Source organism: Armigeres subalbatus, chromosome 2 (genome assembly GCF_024139115.2).
Source record: "Armigeres subalbatus isolate Guangzhou_Male chromosome 2, GZ_Asu_2, whole genome shotgun sequence".
In the NCBI taxonomy this organism is placed as follows: domain Eukaryota; kingdom Metazoa; phylum Arthropoda; class Insecta; order Diptera; family Culicidae; genus Armigeres; species Armigeres subalbatus.
This window is the reverse complement of record NC_085140.1, coordinates 66,212,193-66,235,331: the sequence shown is the minus strand read 5'-3', so window position 1 is coordinate 66,235,331 and position 23,139 is coordinate 66,212,193. Positions and strand designations below refer to the sequence as shown.

General features: G+C 40.4%; 1 protein-coding gene across 1 annotated transcript in view; it reads right to left on the bottom strand.

Moving 5' to 3' along the window:
• Window positions 1–23,139, bottom strand: part of LOC134208785 (vinculin) — a 69,315-nt gene that overhangs the window by 25,278 nt on the left and 20,898 nt on the right. Inside the window, exon 2 of the mRNA XM_062684730.1 lies at window positions 12–250. Coding sequence (XP_062540714.1) covers window positions 12–68 — 57 coding nt within the window. The 5' untranslated portion in view covers window positions 69–250. The remainder of the gene's footprint in view (window positions 1–11; window positions 251–23,139) is intronic.

Here is a 23,139-nt window from a genome sequence, read left to right as displayed (position 1 = left end):
TAGCCACTTACCTGTTGTGCAACAGGCTCCAAGATACTTTCGATCGTTTTCGTGTGAAACACAGGCATCCTGCTGCCTCTTGTGAGTGTATGGTTTGTACTAAAAAATCAGTCCTCCTCCTCCCTATGAGCTGACCAAAGCTGACGGGATCTATCTTTCCGTCGGGGTGTTGTTGCCGGCACCGTGGATTTTTCTCACTCAGTACACACTCTCAATGTCGTTGTACGAAAGACAGATTTCCACCGGGGACCTGAAACGGGAAGAACGGGGAAAAACAAATGGTTATTACGAACGATTATCGGTTGCTTATGCGGCCGGCAATCTCATTTGTGCCTTGTGCAAGAGGCAGACAAGCTGGCTGAGCTATAAAATCGCAATAACATTTTTCTCGTGCAAATTAGAAAATAATTCATAACGTGGAGAGGAAGTCATCGGAGTAGAATTTAAATGTGTAACCTTCATCGTAAAAAAATTTGGTGCGGTCATGCGTCTCATCGGGATGAGCATCTTTGTATGAGTCATGCTGGCCAGCAGACAACTTCGGAAGCTATATTCAATTGATAGCATAACTAACGGATGCTTCTAATCTTCTTTTAACGATTTTCGTTCGTGACGTGTTCGTTTGGAAGTTCGTAGCATGTTGAAAATGGTCATTGAACGCAAGCAGACAACGCTGTTGATTGATGATTCACCTTAGCTATAAACATATTTGACTATAATCGTCATATTCATATTCATAATCGAAAGAGTTTGGATGTTTCTTAACAAGAAGCAACAAGTAGTTAGAACTATCATACAGAATACAGTGACAACGCTAAACACAATCCGGTTCAGAGGGTTCTCGATTTTGAGAATCATCTAGGAAGCCACAAACTGCTCATCTTCGTTACGTCGAAGTTTTGAAACTGATTCGCCTCGTGCCGGAATTAGCAAACATCTCTAGTCTCCACAGCAAGGGGAGAAAACATTAGATCAAGAGGAACTCAGTTAGAGACAATTGTTGACATACACTCAGATAGCCATTAATGTAATTTGATGACAATAATGGCGGCAGACGAAAGATGCTGAATAATGAATATGTAGAAGTTTACTTCCAACTAAGTTCTCTGAAGAAGTACAAACAAGACGAACTGATCATCAGTACAGTCCACAATCAAATCACTATAAAAAACACTCCGATCAATAAGACAGTTTGCAGATCATAACGGTCAACTACACTGATAAATAAGGTAATTAATCGAGATTGCCAATTGCCAATCACTATCTTAATCTGGTTAACTGGATATCCTCCATAAAAAATAAGTCACGTTAAAGACCTCCATCCAGTTTCAATTAGCATGCGTCACCGGTCAAATATAGTCACGGCGGCGGCGGTGATCCAGCGGCAGCAGCGTAGGTACGAGTCTGAATGAAATCGCAACAAAAACCCACACGACAACCGTTCTACTCGATCGTCGTCATCTTCGTATACGTAGCCAGACCATATGGGTGCTCCAATATGCGGTAACTTCTTTCCCCGTTCACACCTTCCCATTCAGCGGCTAGGCGTTTCCAGAGTGCTGCGGGTTGCGGTTTAACCCTTTCCATCCCGTGATGGCTTTTGGGGCGTATTGTATTTTTTGAAAATTAGTATGACACCAACCATTAGCTAAAGTGATCAGACGTCCAGCGGGACAGTCCCGCATACTATTTATCCCGCGCTGAAAAGCGTCCCGCGAAACGTCCCGCATTAAACTAATTTCTAGATAATGTCCCGCGAAATACAGAAAAATAGAATACATAATTAGCTATTTCTCAGTGAATATTTAATTTGATTGGATTTAAAAAAGTTACAATTTTGACTAAAGCAAATGTTTTGTAAAGCAATCATATGGATCACAGAAGTTAAGATTGAAATGTGCTTCCATGACTCAGACAAAATTATCTCTATAGTTTGTTTTACCCAAGTCTTATACCCTGGGAATCATGTCCTTAGATTTTGGTTCCATGTATTTCCGGCTGCGTGATTGACTGGATTTCGACACGGAACGCCCAAAATTCCACTTTATTCAAATTTCATGTGGACCAAAATCTGGCGGAAAATTTAGTAGAAAGGCGACCTTTAGAGTGTTGATATTGAATATCGATAGTAACAGATCTGACTGTTACGTTGAGTAACTAAATAATACCAAAAAGTGCTCTAAAAATAATAATATCGTATTCAAGGAAGCCTCACATTTTGGGACCCAAGTATTAAAATGACCCAAGTATTAAAATCCCAACCAGCGAATTACGACTGTATCTGAAATGGGACGGAATTTTTGATTTTCTGAGCCGAATTTTTTCAGTCACACTCGTTTGAAAATAAATTGGTACAAAAACGGTGGAACGTATTCCTTCAGGAAGCTTCAACCAAAATAGACCTTTAAAAATATGATCTTATTAATTCTTTATCACCGCATCTACTTTTATTAGGTAATTCAGAAATGGTTATTTAGGTTATTCAGAAAATATTTTTTGAGATTCGATACCATTGCTTATATCGTTACTGAAAATTATATTCTAACAAAATTCTATACACTAGACGATTAATATCTGAAAGTCATTTGACTGCAATGCTATTTAACTGCAATCCGATAGTTGCAACAGTTTTGGAGTTCTCGGACTGCTAAACTTTAAAACGTAGTAAAACTCAATGACAGCTACATTGCGCTGCACATTCAACGCTTGAAATAAGTTTTGACTTCTAAAATTAGTTGCCGTTTATCGAACAGTTAGCAAACTAAACCTTGGTAACAAATAAGTTCTGAAAAAAGATTAGCTTTACGTGCATTTCTAAAACATATTCAACTATGACATTTTTTGTCCCGCGCACACACAAAATTGATCTGGTCACCTTACCATTAGCCCGATTGCGAAAATGGTAATACATAAATCTTTAAAATCATAATTTAAAATCATGTCGAGATGAAGTATTTCTAAAGGAACATGAGGTTTCTCCTCTACAGTCGACAACCTGCATGAAAAAGCAATAAACGTGTTGTCTAGCGATAACCAATTCACCACGAAAATCTAATAGGGCCACGGGAGGTAATGTTAGCCTAGGATGTAACGTTGACTCATCACCAAAATTAATCAATAATTCAGCGATAATACATTGTTTTGTAGAGAGATGTTCATCACTGCTACTTAAAAAAAAAACTAAATTCATGCACTTCTTAAACTAATAAACGCAATAAACTTGCGTGAAAACTAAAACTTTTGAAACATTCGCCGACGATTGACATTCGCGTCAAGCGATTTCACTCTGTTGGTTGGAACATGGGACATGATTTTGTATGCCTAATAAATGGGATTTACTTCTAAATGCCTCCCTTACCCTATGGCGTAGAACTAGATTCTTTGCCGCATCTTTTTTGTTTTTTTAGTCCTTTTGTAGCAGAGTAGTATGCCATGACGTTGCTATGCTCAGGGCTAGTAGCGATGAATGCCGTTCAAAATAGTAACTTTAGTGACCACCGATGACGAAAAAGTGACCAAATAGTGACTTTTTATTGCAGAAAAAGTGACCAAATAGTGACTTTGGTATGAAGTTTGGAGCTCGGTATAGAGGTACAAGAGGCATTATCATTGTTACGGTTCAATTCGTAGATTGCAAACTAGTAAACATATTATTTTTGAAATCTTCATCTAGAATGCTATCAGAAATCAATTTTAGCATTAGCATTAGCATCAGCATTAGCATTAGCATCAGCATTAGCATTGTTACGGTGTAATTCGTAGATTGGACACTAGTGGTACTCATGTTTTACTTTTGAGATCCTTATCTAGAATGCTATCAGAAATCAAGAAGGGGAGTGGTCCTTGATTCCAGTCTTAAACAAAAATAACAAAAGCATGAGGATTACTACTCCTGGCCACGCCCATCTTCACCGTAACTAGGGAGAGGAAGGAAGTGTTGATGTAGTACTTACTTAACGAGAGGCCACCGACTTAGCGACACCCTCATAAGTACCACGGAGTTGGATAATGAGGAAGGTAATCGTTGGGTCAGGATTTGCCTGTAGCTGGCAATGTAAACGTGGTAGATCTTACCCCGTAACACACCACGCAAAGGTGTCTACCCAGCATTACGGGTCATAGAATGCTATCAGAAATCAATAAAAGACAAAAACAACAAAAGCGTGAGGATTGCTGCTACTGGCCACGCCCATCTTCACCGAAGGTGGGAGAGGATAGAAGCAAGAGGCCAGTGACATCGACTCGCTTATGAGTACCACGAAGTTGGATATTGAAGATGGTATTAGTTGGATCAGCCAGAAGCTAGCAATGTGACCAAGGTACCATATTAAGTAACACCACGAGAAAGTCTTTAACCGTCGTCATGGGAACATGTAGTGAGTTGTGCCACAAAATTATGTTCCTAATAACAACAACATTTGTTGCTTAATATGAGCTCAAAGTTTTCTGTATAACAGCCAAATAATGATATTAAATAATCTAATTAAGATGACAATGCATTATTTGCACTCACAAAGCTTATGAATCTTTGGTAGGACCATTTGTTCTAAAAATATAACATAATTAAAATGATAAGGAAATTTTAAGAATACAATTATTAGACTGTGGTTGTATAACAAATTTAAGGTGATTATAGAATGAAGCCCGTGGTGAATTTCAAATTCACCACACGTTTATTTACATACATTTCCAGAAGCCCAAATCTGGCGTAATAGTTTTCGTACAGTGCCGAAACTCAAATTATGTTTTTTCTGCATAACTAAGCAAACGATCTACCATTATTTCAACCCCATACGCGTTATGGTTCTTTCATTTCGTGCTCTTGAAAAAAAATATTGGAAAAGCACGTGGTTTACAAAATGGCCGATTTCTGGCTTCATTCTATAATCACCTTAAACGAAGTTTTTGAAATTTTTAAACTCGATGTGGCATTCTAAGGAAAATTTTGAAAAACCAATAAAACCATGGTCTCTTATTAGAAATCCAGAAAATTCAATAAACTATATTTTTTAAATCTCAGACATTAGTATTGAAGTTATAAAAAAATCGGTGGCCAAATAATCTCGAGTTAAAAACGAAACCTTTAAAATCTTATTAGTTTTGTTTTGTTTTAGAATAGCAGACCCGACGAACTTCGTTTCGCTTAAAATTGATTTATTCTCTGGTAAGGTTTCGAGTTATGCAGGAATTTATGCTTCATTTGTATGGGAGCACCCCTTTCCAAAGTAGAAAGAGGTCTCGAATTATCTTAAGAACCTTCCCCGGCCCCAAAAACCCCTGCATACAAATTTTCACGCCAATCGGTTCAGTAGTTTCTGAATCTATAAGGTTCAGACAGACAGAAATTCATTTTTATGTATATAGATTTAAAAATTCCGACCAATCCATTCACCTCCACACTAGTTTTTTGGAATCCAAAAGAATTCAATAAACAAAGGGGAACTGTTCCATTTCCCATCTCACTAAACATATATTAATCTCATCGCAAAACAAAGAAATATAGTACCAATCTCGTCGCTTCTTTTTGCTAGCACGCGTGCTCACTGATGAAAAAAATCACAAAAATAAGAAACAAACCAAATTCCTTTTCATTGCTTTGTTTTTGATGGGATGAAGTGCCGAACCGTTCCCCTATATAAACAAAAACAGAATCTTTTTATAAAAATGTGATATTTCTGAAATAATTTCAATCAAAAGTTTTGAATTTGGTGGCTGAGGCTGTTCACTATCTTTGTCACCGAAGGGTATTAATGCTTACCAACAGACGTGGATCTAGTTCCAATTCTCAGCCTTTCGCATTTTAACAAATTTAGCATAGCATAGTTACGCTGTACTTCGTAGATTGGACACTAGTGATACTCATGTTTTTCTTTTGAAATCCTTATTCAGATTGTTATCAGAAATCGAGGTGGATGTGGTCCTTGATTTCAATCTAGGATAAAAATCACAAAAGCATGAGGATTACTACTCCTGGCCACGCTCATCTTCACCGTAATTTGGGTGTGGAAGAAAGTGTTGATGTAGCACTTACTTAATAAGAGACCTCCGACTCAGCGACACCCTCATAAGTATCACGAAGTTGGATATTGGGGAAGGTATTCGTTGGGTCAGGATTTGCCTGTAGCTGACAATGTGACCGTGGTAGATCTTACACCGTAACACACCACGCAAAGGTGTCTACCCACCGTTACGGGACGTAATTTGAATTTCGGCAAAAGTTCCGGAAATTGCTGATATCCCGGTAATTAAAATAAAATTGTGATTGTTTCCGCCGACGCTTCCAAGCGCGGACTGGGAGCCGTAATAATGCATCGTTTTGCATCTGAAGTGGTCAAGGCATTTGCACATGCATTGTTGACGTCCGCAGAGTCCAATTATGGTCAGGTGGAATAGAGGACCCTGGCGCAGGTTTTTGCGGTCACGAAATTTAAAAAAAAAAAAAAAGCTGTACGGAAGAGGCTTTGGTTTGCAACGCGATCATCAACTCCTCGTCAACATTTTCGGTTCGAAAAAAGTCATAGGGCTTTCCCTTTTCTGCTGTACAATTTCGATTTCCAGCACGTTCTAATAGCAAATTTCGGTAACGCCGACATCCCATCTCGTTTGATTGAAAGCCAAAGCAACCTAGATGAAGACTAAGTGATTGCAGCCATACACGTGGAAGTCGAAGTTAATGCAATTCTCGAAGATCCTTGCGGAATCTACCAATTACGTTTAACACGATAGCAACTGAAACACAGAAGGCTTTCACGATAATAATATAACGCGGCTCCTTCTCAACGGTACTTATCGAACGTGAAGAAACTCACCGATTCTGCTGTGCAAAAATTCTATGCCCGCTTGATGAACTCCAGCTCGAAGATAACTGTGTGATGCTCAGCGATCGAATCATCTTTCCCAAAAAGTACCTCGAGCAAATTCTCCGACAGCTATAATACCGTGGTCTTCCTGTTATGGATCGTATGAAATCCGTTGCTCTAAGTTACGTCTATTGGGCGAACTACGCCGAGTAGTACGAGAGTGCAAAGCCTATTTTGCTGTCACCAAGGAAGACCACTCTCGAGTCCACATCGATTATGCTAGACCTATCGACGAATTCTACAACCTGGGGCCTCATTGCGCATCTCCTTTCGAAAACTCTTTCGTATGACAGTTTGCATGGTTTACTCGTTTCGAGTCGAGATGCGCGATGCCAACCTCTGGTTATCGCGAACGCATTTTCGATTTGGCCAAAATTAATCGGACACGCACCATCATCATTACTGCCACAATCGTGCAACGAATCCGTGAAGTACGATGTGCCTTTGGGCCTTGGCCGTTGCAACATTCTTAATAGCTTTTCTTATATTATTTAGTGTGGGCGGCTCCAAAGCGTATCCAACTTCGCAAATGTGTATCACTACACACATTTATAATAACCGTTCAAACAAGTCTCGAGGTGTTCTTTACAGCTCGTGGTCGCTTTTGTTTTATCTATCACCAAACTACATTTATGGTCGTTGCACATGACGGCACTTTTTCTCTTCGCACGTCATTGACTGTTTCATGAAACCTTGGCATATCATTCTGTTCCATACTTTCTTGCACCTCAGTAATCACTCGTTCTCCGACCTGTTTTTTTCTTCTTTTTTCAATGGATTCGTTTTCAACTGCTCTTGCCTCCTTGTACCGCTCTCTATCCAACTGGGTACCTGACACCAACATCTGGCTTCTGGTAACGTTCTTCTTAACTGTTTTAGATCACCTTTAGGCAGTGCCTATCACTTCTCGTGCTGTTGTGTTTATCAAACCATGGATAGAACTTCATCGATCCTTGATGTTGTCGGTCACATAGATGTCACTAATCCGTTCATAAAGCATCTTGAAGTATGAAGCTGATACTCCTTCCGCTGATAATCGCTGGATATTGTAACGCATCGTTCGCTGTTATCTTTCATTCTATACAATTGACAATCGTGCTCGAGTCTTACTAACAACAAGGTTTTGATCGTAATCAATGTTAAATAACATATCTGAGAAATGTTGAACATGATCTACCTGGTGTGTTTTTGAATATTATTTCGTATTTCGTGCAAATTAGGTGCTGCTGATGGTCAGCTTTTCTATCCGTAGACCAATTTAATTGGTAACGAAGTGAAGGCTCTCCCTATCAATTATGGGACGGAGAAAGTCCTCTTTACCAACCTGAGCGTTAGCGTATCCAATGACTATTTTCACGTTGTGCTTAGGCTTTGTCAAGATGCTAGATTTATCGTTTATCGCTCTTAATTAGGCTGTAATAATAAGACTTTTAATAACATTTATCGTTTCTTTCTGCTCCCGAATTTGTTGCCGTTTGCTGTGAATCTCTCAAAAATAATTCGCTCGTAACGAAGGAGATTGATATAAATTAGAACAATTTTTGAGTCAACAAATTTCTCCACAACTAAAAATAATCAGCAGCGAAAAGACGTGGGAAGAATAGGGTTATGTCAACAAATCGTATTATATTCGCACCTTACTCGGTGTGCGCGACTGGCGCGACTCAACCGGTCCAGATATTCCATTAACGAACCCATCAGGTCTCCATGTTTACCTATCGATCGACGATGATGGCATCCAGCGGAACTTCATGCTGTTGACTGACTCGCAGCATGATGTAGCTCTGGATCGACAGAACAACGAGGGGGCTTACTCAGACAAATTCCGCGAATTCCGGTTTCATCATTCGGAACTGGTAGGTGTTTTACGACGACAGCGTCAACCCAATTCGGTGATCTGACCTGATTTCGACAGGATCGATATTAGCATTAAATTAATTTGTTCGAGGTGCGTGAAACGATCGAACTTGACATTGATCCTCCCACACCTTGCTGAGCGGTCGGATGCTGTAAACGCAATCCATAGCGAGCTTGATGTCGCTATCGCCTAGGTCAACGTTTCGTTGACGGTTGATGAAGTGGTTTTGCTGTTCTCGAACAGCAACAGTTGTACAGAAGGGACACATTTTCACTCCGAAAAGTATTGTATTTTTGACTAACGGAGACATGAAATGAAAATCGTCGTATACTTGTATTTATAAACAGAAAAAAAATCCTCCTAGGGGATTTAATCTGGCATTTTAATTTTAATCCGCCGACGCTACTCGCAAAACGACCGCCCGACGACGACGACGACGCCGTCGCAATCTCTTTCTTTGGGAAACGCGCGCGCCGACGGACACCATATGGATGGCGACGGGCGCTTCCATTTGTATACTGTACTGACATCGATGGTGACGCCATCATTTATTATCAAACCGACAACGCACGCACGCCGTCCGGGAGCGAAACAAGGAGTTGGCTTTTGTGTGTTCCGACCGGATCGGCACTGAAATTACTCCTACACTCGCGGCAGCAGCTATATGGTGCGATCAACGCGAGTGGGATCCGCACACTAATAAAAATTCAAATGTAAAGTTTATTTTAATCTTACCAGTAAATTTCATAAGGTACTACAAACATAATTTTTATTTAGGTAATTACAATAATTATAGGGTAGTTTATAACCTCTATATGAGTGGAATATGTTGTTTATGTTCGCGACTACATAAACAATATTAATCGAAAATTATATTCCTTCCCCACATATATTTTAGGTTTGAGAGATTTGTGTCACGAACTGAGCCAGAAAGTGAACACACCATTGCCGAGCAGCAAATTGTACTTCTGGTAAGTTTTGTTTGAAATTTAATTTAATTTGCTTGATTTCACATGTTTTATATAATTGCAGATTCGGATATAATTATGCAGTTTCCGGATGTTATCATTGTGACGAATTTACGACGGATGGAACCGCAAAATACCAAGGGCTTGGTGGCAGGGGAAAAGCATCATGGGCAGCAAAAGCCGCGTCAAGTGTCCATGAGGTTTCAGGCTATGCATTCGCAGAGCTCATTCTTCTGCCCAGGAATTGACTATCATTTAGCCCCAGGTGCAAAAGAGGAACGAACATATATCCGAAAGTTCAGCTTCGCGGGACGCCACCATTCAAACACTTCTGTCGAGAACACCTGTAGAGAAAAAAAACCTTCCTCCAAGTGATTGTATTTTAACGGAGGATAAACTGAATCCCCGTAAGTTTTCCATTAATGGATTCGCTGAGCCCGTAAGTCGAAACAGGATTTGACATCTTCTCGGACATAAAACCACATCAGGAAGCACGCATCTATAGACCGATGTCGACAGAATTATGGACACCGTTGGTCTCTCTTTCTGGCTCTCTTACAAACTTTTATCAAGCCCCAGTTTTTCTCAAAATAAAATGACAAATGTTTGATGATATCTCTTAATAAATATACCTATTACAATACAATTCAAAAGATTAATTTTATTACAAATAATAGTAATGCATTATTTATTATTATATTTCATTATTCAGAAACATAAATTTTATTTTGCTTCGGAAAATGAATGTTACAAGCCTCCTATATGATTTTTATTTGACACGACGACATAGGTTTCATTTGTCGGAAACCTAATAACTTTTATGTTCCCGAATATACATCTTATTAGTGAAAGCTAATTGCAAAAAATTATGTAGTTTCACACATAACATATATGCGGATATTTTCCTCGGTGCAGGTTTTCAGAGTGCGAAGGACATTTCTTTTTGATTGGTTTTGTTAGTAAATAAGCTGTATTTGAAATAGTGATTTTCGTGGCCAAGCTAATATAAGTGGTGATCTATGATTGTCCATATGTAAATGACTAAATTTCTTAGCATAAATTTGTGTTATTCTTGAAAATGTACAATACATTATATTTGAATCATTTGTTTGAGAAACTGCATAATCCATTTTATACAATTTCGAGAAAACAATTAAAAACTGAACAAATTAGCACCGAATCTTTTGATTTCTTCGATACAAATCAATAGGTTTTGGAAAAACTGAACACCTTGGGACACTTCCAATGCAAAAACTGTAAGCAGTATTCCATAAGTGCTCTTTAAAGTTTGTGCACATATGTAAACTATAGTTTCTCAAGAAGTAATTCAAGGTCGACTAATATTAAAATGGGATGAAGAACTTCTACATGATGCTGTCGAATCATAAAATTCATTTTTAATTAGAACTACTAATGAGAGTTCAAATATTTGTTCACAAAAACAAGAGATTTTTTTTTTAATTTAAAATTTTAACGAAATCATAAATTATAGAGAAAAAAAACAACGATGTTTAGGTTTTGCAGAAAAATATCGAGAAACTGTTTTGAAACTTCATGACTCCTGAAATGGAATTTTCAACTTGAAAAAAAAACAATTTAATCTCCTAAAAAAAAATCTGAGAGAATTAAATTCTAAATTGTGTATGGTGATATTTGGCTCTAGTGGCTGCTGCTTCTGCTTTATGAGCAAAAGAAAAAGGGATCAATCCCAGACTTATCCCTCCCTACTTTGTATCTCAGTCTTAGTTCTTTCAGTATTTCAGGTTCTACCATTCGATTGCATGTGGTGCAATGATGGAACCAGAACTTGAAACCCTCGGAAAACTTCGACCTAAGTGTTCGTGCTTGTGCTAAAAGAGACCATTCCAACCTATTTTCGTTGGCTCCGAAGCATGTCGGACCTAGACCTGGCCATCAGGTGTATCGTATAGTGCTCCGTCGTTAAGGAAGCAGACGAGGGATGTGTACCCAGGGTGCGGTTGTACCCTTTATTATGGGAAAATGTGTTAAATTGGAAGCAATTCTCTTAAACCAGGTTTTCGCATCCGCCATCCTCTCCCAGCCAGAACGTTCGCTGTAACTAGACTAGGAGACTCCTAGGCCAATCTCATGTCTCGACACTGAACCGTCGATGTATCGATGTTCGAGGTTCCTATACTGCCGCTAACCGCAAGTCAGACTTATCTGGATATGGCGTCCATATACAGATAAGTCTGACTTGCGGTTAGCGGCAGTATACTTCGTGCTCAAAAGCTCTGTCATCATCCTTCGAAGCGCCTCCGTGTTAGTTGCTTTCTTAAAATATGTCACAATGGAGTGATTTATTTTACCTGTGGAGCAGTGTCAGTTGCTCGCTCCATGCCAGTGAACACGAGTCACTTGAGGAGACGGGAGGAGACCGGAAGCCATTCCCTAGTAACAATTTGGTCTTACACTCTTGAATAGTAAATTATGGTCTTCAAGCGCGTTATAAAACTTGAAATGTTACTTGGGTTCTAACGTAGCTATTGGAGATTGGTGACAGGACGTTGACTAAGTTACGGTGGCAAAGACAGGCACAGTAACCTGCTGTCGATGATTCCTTGACTGACCCGAAGACGGAGATTATTGTTAGCAGTCCTGTGAGGCTTTGACAGTAGCTGGATTAAGTTGACTCTGGTACGGCAGTTGGTTTTCACGGACTGGAGGTGAGGCAAGATTGTTAGACCCCTATCTATCACCTGAACAATATTTCGGTTGGGAATTGGTTAGTCGTATAGTTTAATACTTAGCCTTGACAGCTAATGCCTGACTCTATAGACGAGGACAGGAACAGTTGGCGTAGAAGAAGATACACATGGTGGCTACGGCGACCAAGAAAAGCGTTACCACCAGGATAGACCCATGGGGTACAACAGGTTCCTCTTAAAAGGACTTGTATCATTGCCGATGAGAATCCGGAAAAGGGGCCCCATAAGGAAATACGAATAAAGGCGTGGATATTGCCCGCAAATCATCATACGACGTAAAGGGATGGGTAATGTGAGGGGATCGGGAAGATTTTCCCAAAAAATCTTCCAGTAATACATTCTAAAATTCGTTTTAAATCTCCATAAATTGATTTGAGAATTCCTCCAATGTTCCTCCAATGTTCCTCCTATAGCTCTTCCAGAAATTTGCGTTGCGTTGCGTTGCGTTGCGTTGTAACGGAGTATTTCGTAGATTGCATACTGATAGTTGTCATGTATATTCTTTACCTTTCTTACCCCAATTGCTTATGGATTTCCATTTGGGATTCAATGGAAATCCAATTGGGGGTCCAAAATGATAAAACATGAAAGCTATCATTGCCGGCCACGCCCATCTTCTCCGTTACTAGGAAAGGGAAGGAAATGATGATATGACATCTACTTAACGAGAGGCCAGCGACTCACCGACGCCCTCATAGATGTCAAGGAATTGGATGGTGGGTAGGGTATGTGGTTTAGGAGTATCATTATAAGCAAATGATAGAAAATTTATGGAAATACGTTGGGAGTGACTTTGCTAAGAAATTTATGTCACTCCATTATCCTTGCCGATGATTTTCCTCGGATGGGGCGAAGGTATTAGCCTTGCCCTGGCTAATAGCCTAGGTTTAAGCGCCTTTGCTCGCTCTCTGAAACGAAAAAAGAGCAAAAAGAAATTGAATTCCCCTTCCCCCCTGATATGATAATGATTTTGATCAACAAATGATTTTGCTCTCTATTAAACCTTAACTGCAGTGAGCTATTTAAATACATTGATATGGAGAAGATTTTTGTTCATTTCTAATAATGAAAATTCGAAACCCCAATTGCTTCGACAAGATGTTACTTTAGTACATATATGTAGGTTCGCGTTTAACTCGTTAGCACAAAAATTATTCAGATAAAATAATAGGTACTCACTTTGCTTGACTAGTACTTACTCTTTTCCTGCTGTACCAATGGAATCGGATCAACTTACTTCCCATGGATATCCTGAGCATAGACAAGTTTCCGTTCCATTGAACGTCATGGAGAGCATCAAAAATCCAGCGGCACAATACCCCAATGGGCCAGGACATGTAAAGCTGCACGTCTGCTGGCATGGTTCCGGATTTGATGCGTCTTGGAGATCCATTTGAAGGTTTGATCCCTTCAGGAACGGGCACACCGGCTGTGTCAAACGCCGATCCATTTTCATATTGAGTCAAAATTTTCGGATTCACCCCGGAACTTCGTGGACTCTTATTCAAGAAAAAGTCCGAACCTACTTCAACAGGCAAATATCCACAGGAAACCCATTTGAAATGGTTTGGGATTTTTAACGCGTTTCCTCCTTTGTCACATACTATCGCTTCTTTAGATTTATTTAAAAAACACTATTACAAAATAAACTTGAAAACTTTAGTAAAAAAAACCAGAGATAAAAACTGACGAAAAATGACGGTTCGAAAAAAAACACCTCCGTCACCAACCATGGCACACTCGATTCTTCCCTCCTATAGCTCTTCCAGAAATTCCTCCTAAAGTTGTTTCAAGATCTTCTTTTTTAAGCAGTGAATACTAACGGTAACAGTTATCTGCGGTACATAATCCGAGCCTGGTGACCTAACATATTGACCTACGATATTCTTTCGAGAATTGCTCTTCAAATTATCCGTGAAATTGTACAACATATTCCTCAGGAAGCCACCAGTTAGCATTGCGTGGAAAGGCGTAGATTTTCCAATCCGGAGATGACGAGTTCGATTCTCGATCCGGTCTAGGTTGTTTTCGGGTGGAAAATATTCTCGACTCCCTGGGCATAGTGTATTTGTTGTACTTGCCAAACGAGATACATACTTACTCATGTAATGGTAGGCATAGAAAGCTTTCAATTAATAACTGTGAAAATGCTAATAAAATACTGAGTCGAAAAGCATGTCAAGTTCCAGTTGAAATGTAGAACCATAGAAGAAGAAGAAGATTCCATTGCAAATATCTCTAGGAGATCCACAGGAAATTCCATTAAATATTTGACAAGAAAATCACTCATGAATTCCTGACAAGTGTGTTGCACTAGACTTCTCGGGGAAAGTTTCCGCCGAATTTTGTTCCCATGTATTTTAAATGATTTTGATTTTCCTTAACGAGATCCCGTGGATCTCGTCTCTTTTAACACAAATGAGAACAAAATCTGCAGTCAAGATTCCCTAGATTTGTAGCAACCTTTACTCTTGGAATTCCTCCGGGAATTCTTTCAGGAATTCCTCCGCAAGTTCCTAATGGAATTTCTCCAGACATTCCTCCAAGATACTCCTCAGGAATTCCACCAGGAACTTCTCGGGGAATTCCTTCAAAGAGTTCATCAGGATATTTCGAAAGAAATTTTTCGAGTAATTCCTACTGATATTTCTCCAAGAATACCTCCGAGATTTCCTCCAATAATTTTTCAGAGAACTCCTTTCTCCTTTAGTTTTTTTCTCATCATCGTTCATAAATTTCTCCAGATATTTTCCGAAAATTTCTCCTAAAATTCTTTCGGGAATTCCTCCAAAGGTTCCTCCGGGAACTTCACCGGGCATGTCCCCACGAATTTCCTAGGGAATGTCTCCAGAAATTTTCCACGAATTCCACCGATAATTTCTCTAGGAATTCCACAATGATTTCCTACAGAAGTTTTGCCGAGAATTCATCAGGTAATTCTACCGTACTATTTTCCGGCAATTTTGTTTTAATTTCCCACAGAAATTCTAAAAAATTTCTCTTGAGAATTTCCAAGTAAACATTCCTGCCTGAAGATTTCCTGTAGAAATACTATAGAATTTTCCGTGAAAGTTAGAAAAAATACGTAAAAAAAATCTAAGAATTTCTTGTTAAAATTCGGAAAATTTCTGCAGAAATACCATTTGAAATTCTTCCAATGTGTGGATAAAAACGGGAAGTATTCCCAGAGAAATTCTGAAGGTACACCTGTACAAATTCCCGGAAGGAACTTCAGGAAAAACTCCCAAACAAAAACCCGGAGGAGCTCTCGGAAGAACTCCCGGATAAAAACCGGAAGGAATTCCTGGAGATATTTCTGGAGGTATTCCTAGAGGAATTTCCAAAGAAATTTCCTGATGATATCTTGGATCCCATGGAGAAATTCTAGGAAAAATACCAGGATGAACTCCAGAGGAAATTTTTAAATGAATTCCTGAAGAAACTTCTGGAGGAACTCTTGGATGATTTTCCAGATGAATTCCCCAGCAAACACAAGATCGTATATCATAGCGAATAAGTGTACAAAGCGGAGGGCATATACGTGCACTTTGTATGAAGTCAAATGAAGGAATGTTCCTATCCAGTATTTTGCGCTCGGTAATGGTGGCGTGAGCTCCCCTCAATTTGACGTTCAAGAGGTAGAAAACATTGGAACTCATCAAGTATGCCTTGATATCATGAAAATTGAAGAAGTAAACAAATGAACGTCAACTGTATTGAGAAGCCTTAATCAGAAAAAAATATTTGTATTTTCAATTTTATCTAATTAATAATCTCTTTCAGGGTTCCTATAATGAATTCAATAGATGAAGATCAAGTTGAAATCCACCATGAAAATGGGATTGGGGGGGCGGGGGCTCTAGTACGATCAAAAACTTTGTTTGACCTTTGACCGTAGTGCTACGATTTGAGCAGTTTTTAGTTGACTCCAGTAGACGGACTCAATATTCGTTATTCTGCGAGACGGAACCAATGAAAAAATACGCTCAAGCATCCGTAGCAAATTTTATTTGGTTTATGAATAATAGAGTATAGTTTCTTTGATTAATTATTTATTGAGGTGACACTTCAACTATTCTGGGCATGGCGCTTGTTCGTCACTATTTATGTGCGGCTACGTAAAATGTTAGTATCCATGAAGTTTCTAAAAGTTGTCCAATCTATTAGAAAAAGACAAAGCTCAATTGGGACATAAACAGAATATTCTTCTAAATCGTTGCATAGACCAAGAATTGCAAATACAATTCAACATCAGACTGATAAAAATGTGGATTCAAAATCGCGTTGCCGATCTGCTACAAAATAGCTTTTTGAATTGTTTCATTTAAGAATATTACATACAGTTACAGTCATCCAGAAAACAAACCTCTAGAATTGAATAGGTTTTATATTTCACTATGCTATGGCATGAATGTGTTTTTGTTAAGCTTGTTTCGTTATTACTTTATGGTGGTCTCTGTTTTTATTCGTATATTCTTAAATAACTGATTGATGAAATTCTGTAATAAAACCGGAAGATTTCCATCATGATTTTCTGAAAGAATTCCCGGAGGAATCATCAGATGAAATAGCTTATGATGAAGTGATTCTTGAATGCACTTTTTAAGGAATTCCCGGAGATATTCCTGGAAGAATAGCCGTAGAAATTTTAGGAAAAAATCTTGGATGGAAAGAAGGAAATCCTTTAAAAAATCACCGAGTTATTCCTGGAGGACTTGCTGGAAAAATTTCCCGATAGAATTTTCAAAGGGATTTTCTAAATAAATGGTTGGAAGAATTTACTGAATAGTTTCTAGAGGAATTACATAAGGATTTTAAATAAGATTTTTCAGCGGAATATTTGGAACACTTGCCGGAGGAATATCTGGAGTTTTCTGGAGAGCATAAAAAAGCCTAAAAAAGAAATCGAGGAAGGATGAAGTAGGTACATTTTTTTTTCATCATACATATAAATATAATGAACGGATCATACTGAAGACCAGATAAAAACATGTTTTGTTTCACATTACATTAGTTTTAAAAATATTTAATAATGATCCATTGTGAACCAATACAACTAGGGTAAAATACGACATTGGCAGAATGCAGCAAACATTCCTCACTTATGAACAAAATTTAGACCCAAACACACAATTTTAATGATTAGTTATTTTAGAGCGTCTCAGGGGAAATGTTACACAGTTATAAGACTTTACAATTCTTTCATTTGCTTCCACTATAATGAACCGTGTTTGCTACTTGAAAACTTCTTCAGTATTTTGTTATTATACTTATAATACAATTTAAAGTCTGGGCTTTCATTAGAATACATTGCTTGTGAGATAATTGATTTGCGGATTTTTACTGCAAACTTTTACTTACTGTTTTGAATCATCTATTCTTTATTTTTATTGTGTATGACACGACAAATTTTCAAAGTAAACCACCCAATATACTTGAACATCACCTAATCATTTCCAGAAAAAGCAAATATATTCAATATTTGCTTGGCAGTAACACATTTCGGAATAAAGTTTTGGTGCTTTTCGCATCTTGTTCGGTCGACTTTATTCTTCGATGTTCTCAGATTTTTCCACATCTTTGAACGGAAGAACCATTATTACGGGAAAAGCTTGAGCAATATTCCCATCCAGAAACGAAAACTCGAATGCTCTAATCTTCCATTTTCGCCATCTGACTAAGTGAATGTTGGGAATAATGCACCATTTGTCCATGGTTTGTTTGAGCTTATCAAGGCTTTGCATTTTCATGAAAACTTTATCAAATGGCTCCTATGACTCACAGAGCTGTAAATTATAGGGGGAGGAAGAGTCTGTCATTTTCTTATGTGGCCTGTGCCGAAGTGGCCTGTGCGGTATATAAGAGTCTTCTCCATTCGGCTCGGTCCATGGCTACGCGTCGCCAACCACGCAGTCTACGGAGGGTCCGCAAGTCATCTTCCACCTGATCGATCCACCTTGCCCGCTGCGCACCTCGCCTTCTTGTGCCCGTCGGATCGTTGTCGAGAACAATTTTCACCGGGTTACTGTCCGACATTCTGGCTACGTGCCCGGCCCATCGCAGTCGTCCGATTTTCGCGGTGTGAACGATGGATGGTTCTCCCAACAGCTGATGCAATTCGTGGTTCATTCGCCTCCTCCACGTACCGTCCGCCATCTGCACCCCACCATAGATGGTACGCAGCACTTTCCTTTCGAAAACTCCAAGTGCGCGTTGGTCCTCCACGAGCATCGTCCAGGTCTCATGTCCGTAGAGGACTACCGGTCCAATTAGCGTTTTGTAGATTGTCAGTTTGGTACGGCGGCGAACTCTATTCGATCGGAGCGTCTTGCGGAGTCCAAAGTACGTACGATTTCCAGCCACTATGCGTCTCCGAATTTCTCTGCTGGTGTCATTTTCGGCAGTCACCAGTGAGCCCAAGTACACAAATTCTTCTACCACCTCGATTTCGTCACCACCGATGCAAACTCGCGGTGGGTGGCTCACATTGTCTTCTCTTGAACCTCTGCCTATCATGTACTTCGTCTTCGACGTGTTGATGACTAGTCCGATCCGTTTAGCTTCCCTCTTCAGTCTGATGTAGGCTTCCTCCATCTTCTCAAAGTTACGTGCCATAATATCTATGTCGTCGGCGAAACCAAATAGCTGGACGGACTTATTGAAAATTGTACCACTCGTGTTAATCCCTGCTCTTCGTATTACCCCTTCCAAAGCGATGTTGAATAGCAAACACGAAAGACCATCACCTTGCCGTAACCCTCTGCGGGTTTCGAAGGGACTCGAGAATGCCCCTGAAACTCGAACTACGCACATCACCCGATCCATCGTCGCTTTGATCAACCGTGTCAGTTTATCCGGAGAACCGTGTTCGTGCATTAGCTCCCAGCTGGTCCCGATCGATTGTATCATATGCGGCTTTGAAGTCGATGAATAGATGATGTGTGGGCACGTTGTATTCGCGGCATTTTTGCAGTACTTGGCGAATAGCGAACACCTGGTCCGTGGTGGAGCGTTCGCCCATAAAACCCGCCTGGTACTGCCCCACGAACTCCCTTGCAGTTGGTGCTAGTCGACGGCATAGAATTTGGGAGAGTACCTTGTAGGCGGCGTTCAGCAATGTGATTGCGCGGTAGTTGCTACAATCCAGCTTATCGCCCTTTTTGTAGATGGGACACACGACACCTTCCATCCACTCCTGCGGCAAAACTTCCTCCTCCCAAATCTTGGTAATGACCCAGTGCAGCGCTCTAGCCAGTGCCTCACCACCGTGTTTAAATAGCTCTCCTGGTAGTTGGTCAACCCCAGGGGCTTTGTTGTTCTTCAGCCGGCCAATCTCCTCATGGATTTCCTGGAGATCCGGAACCGGTAGAATTATGTCCTGCGCGCGTTCTCCCAGGTCCATCACCATATCGCCATCTTCGTCTGCCACATCGCCATTCAGGTGTTCTTCGTAGTGCTGCCGCCACCTTTGGATCACCTCACGCTCGTTCGTAAGAAGGTTCCCGTTTATGTCCTTACACATATCAGGCTGTGGCACGTGGCCCTTACGTGAACGGTTTAACTTCTCATAGAACTTTCGTGTGTTATTAGCGCGGTACAGTTGCTCCGTTTCTTCACGGTCTCGATCTTCCTGCTGGCGCTTTTTCCTCCGGAAAATCGAGTTTTGTCTGTTCCGCGCCTGTTTATATCGTGCCCTCGTTCGCCCTCGTGCGGTGTTGCAGCAATCTCGCCCATGCTGCATTCTTCTCTTCCACTAACTGCTCACATTCGCCGTCATACCAGTCGTTTCTCTGATCCGGGGGCACCGTGCCTAGTGCAGCGGTTGCGGTGCTACCAATGGCGGATCGAATATCTCTCCAGCCATCTTCAAGAGACGCTGCGCCTAGCTGCTCTTCCGTTGGAAATGCCACTTCCAGCTGCTGCGCGTATTCTTGGGCTAGTCTACCGTCTTGTAGCCGCCCAATGTTAAGCCGCGGCGTCCGACTTCGACGCGTGTTGTACACCGTCGAGAGTTTTGAGTGCAGGCATTGTTACGGCCAGCAGCAAACCACCGGGGTGCTTTATTTCGGCACCACACCAGCGGATGCAACATGCCTCATGCTGCCAGCCGCACTCCAAACCACCACTAGAAATTCATTAAATACTTACCCCTTTTCGTGCATACCTTGCTCCACATCTGAAGCATCATAAAACATACCTGAAACAACAACAAAACATTGAATTAAACAACAATTAAACACAATAATTGTGATACACTCACCAGTCGATCATTCCAGATTATGCACATTTGTCCATTTGTTTATTTACATTCGTTGTTATTGACACTTCTAGAACATTCAGCCATACGTACACTTTACACAATACAAATCTTTAGTACTTGCATTGGCTTGCATACAATAAGCTTAGGAGTTGAATAGAATTCTAGAAGGTTCTTAAATGCATGATAGGGTAGAGCCGACTATAAATAGGACACGCAGAAACACATGAATTTTAGTCTTGAAATAAACGTGAACTGGAAAGTATCTCCCGCCTTAAAAATTTTACCCCGGTATTTCGTCATCGCTCGAACACTAAATTGGCGCTGTAGACAGGATTATTGTAGTGTAGATAAGTGAAGTTAGTGAAACAATGGAGCAAGTAGTGCAAAAAAGTGAAATGTTGAAACTTCGGTTTGCTGACATCAAGGTCCGAGTTAGCCACATGGGTGCTGAATGCTCTGTCGGGAGTCTGACTGCAGAGATCGACCATTTGGAAAGCTGGTGGAAGGAATTTAAATCCCTGCAAGATGAAATACTGGATTCCTGTAACGACGATAGCCAGCTGGACAGTATCATCGAAGAGCTAACCGAAGCTGACGCACGAAGAAACGCAATTAAGGCAACCATCAAACGACTACTTCGAGAGGCCCAAATTTCGAATCAACAGAAACCCAATATCACCATTCAACGACTCAACGAACAGTGCCTTCTTTACCCGAAGTTCTACACTATCGGATCGACAGAAGCCTTTCATCAATGCGCACCAACCAAGCAACCCTTGGAACCCTCACCGCCGAAGCATACGAACGCTCAACACGCAGCTAACAACGTTTGCCTTCAAACCCCCAACATATCCATGCACCACAATACATCGCTGGAGCGATTTTCAACTGCCGTAAAGGTTGAAAATTACTGCCTTCAGGATGCGAACACAGCAAACTCTCACGTTTCACCATTCAACCAACCGCCAGAAGAAGACATCACTCAAGAAGACATCGTAATACAACCTTCATCACAAATCATCATCAAACCATCGCAACCATCGAGATGTGAAGACCAGCAACAGTTTTCGCCACAATCCCATCCAACAACTTATCATACAATCAAGCAACATTCATCGGAAATTCAAGCAACGGAGCCTACTCATCAATTCAACGACATAACTACTACAATGCAACAACATAATGGAACCACGAACGACCATCGTCTTCTTCATTCATCGATATACTCTGAAGATTTTGCATATCTATCCGCTAATGGAGCGCAGGACCAGACCCTGCGAAGCAAGATCAATCGTTCATTCATCACGACGGACAATCGCTTCTCATCACCACCAAGCATTCATCTGAATGAATCATGCACCAAAACGGTCGTCTTCAGGCCACTGAAATCGATAGACACCTTTACTCCAACACATTGGCAATTATCACCACTCAAGAAACAACCTAAGCAAATTCTGTTCAACGCTACGTCATCAAAGTATATGATTCGTGCATGGTGGGCGGCACGAGTTATCAATCACCTTAGCTACAACACTCAAGTTATTGCTTTCATCCGAAGAAGAGTATGGGGGAAAAGTCATCGTCATCAACAGGGAATCCCAATCCAAACCAGCAACTCAACCCGATCGCTCAAAGTGGGCGGCATGAAATCCGCTATCAACCCGCACCCCACTGAAAATCACCAACTCATCATTTGCATTCAACGTAGTGATATGTTGACGTCATCGCAACAACAAACACGAGATCATCGGTCATTGTCATCAAACTATTTGTCATTGTCGGTCATTGTCATCAAACGCAGCAATTGCAAATTGTACCCAATTTGGTGGGCGGAATGTTACGGCCAGCAGCAAACCACCGGGGTGCTTTATTTCGGCACCACACCAGCGGATGCAACATGCCTCATGCTGCCAGCCGCACTCCAAACGACCACTAGAAATTCATTAAATACTTACCCCTTTTCGTGCATACCTTGCTCCACATCTGAAGCATCATAAAACATACCTGAAACAACAACAAAACATTGAATTAAACAACAATTAAACACAATAATTGTGATACACTCACCAGTCGATCATTCCAGATTATGCACATTTGTCCATTTGTTTATTTACATTCGTTGTTATTGACACTTCTAGAACATTCAGCCATACGTACACTTTACACAATACAAATCTTTAGTACTTGCATTGGCTTGCATACAATAAGCTTAGGAGTTGAATAGAATTCTAGAAGGTTCTTAAATGCATGATAGGGTAGAGCCGACTATAAATAGGACACGCAGAAACACATGAATTTTAGTCTTGAAATAAACGTGAACTGGAAAGTATCTCCCGCCTTAAAAATTTTACCCCGGTATTTCGTCATCGCTCGAACAGGCATACTGCAATGAGGTAGTGGTCAGATTCAATATTCGCACTGCGGTAAGTGCGGACGTTCATGATGTCGGAGAAGAATTTACCGT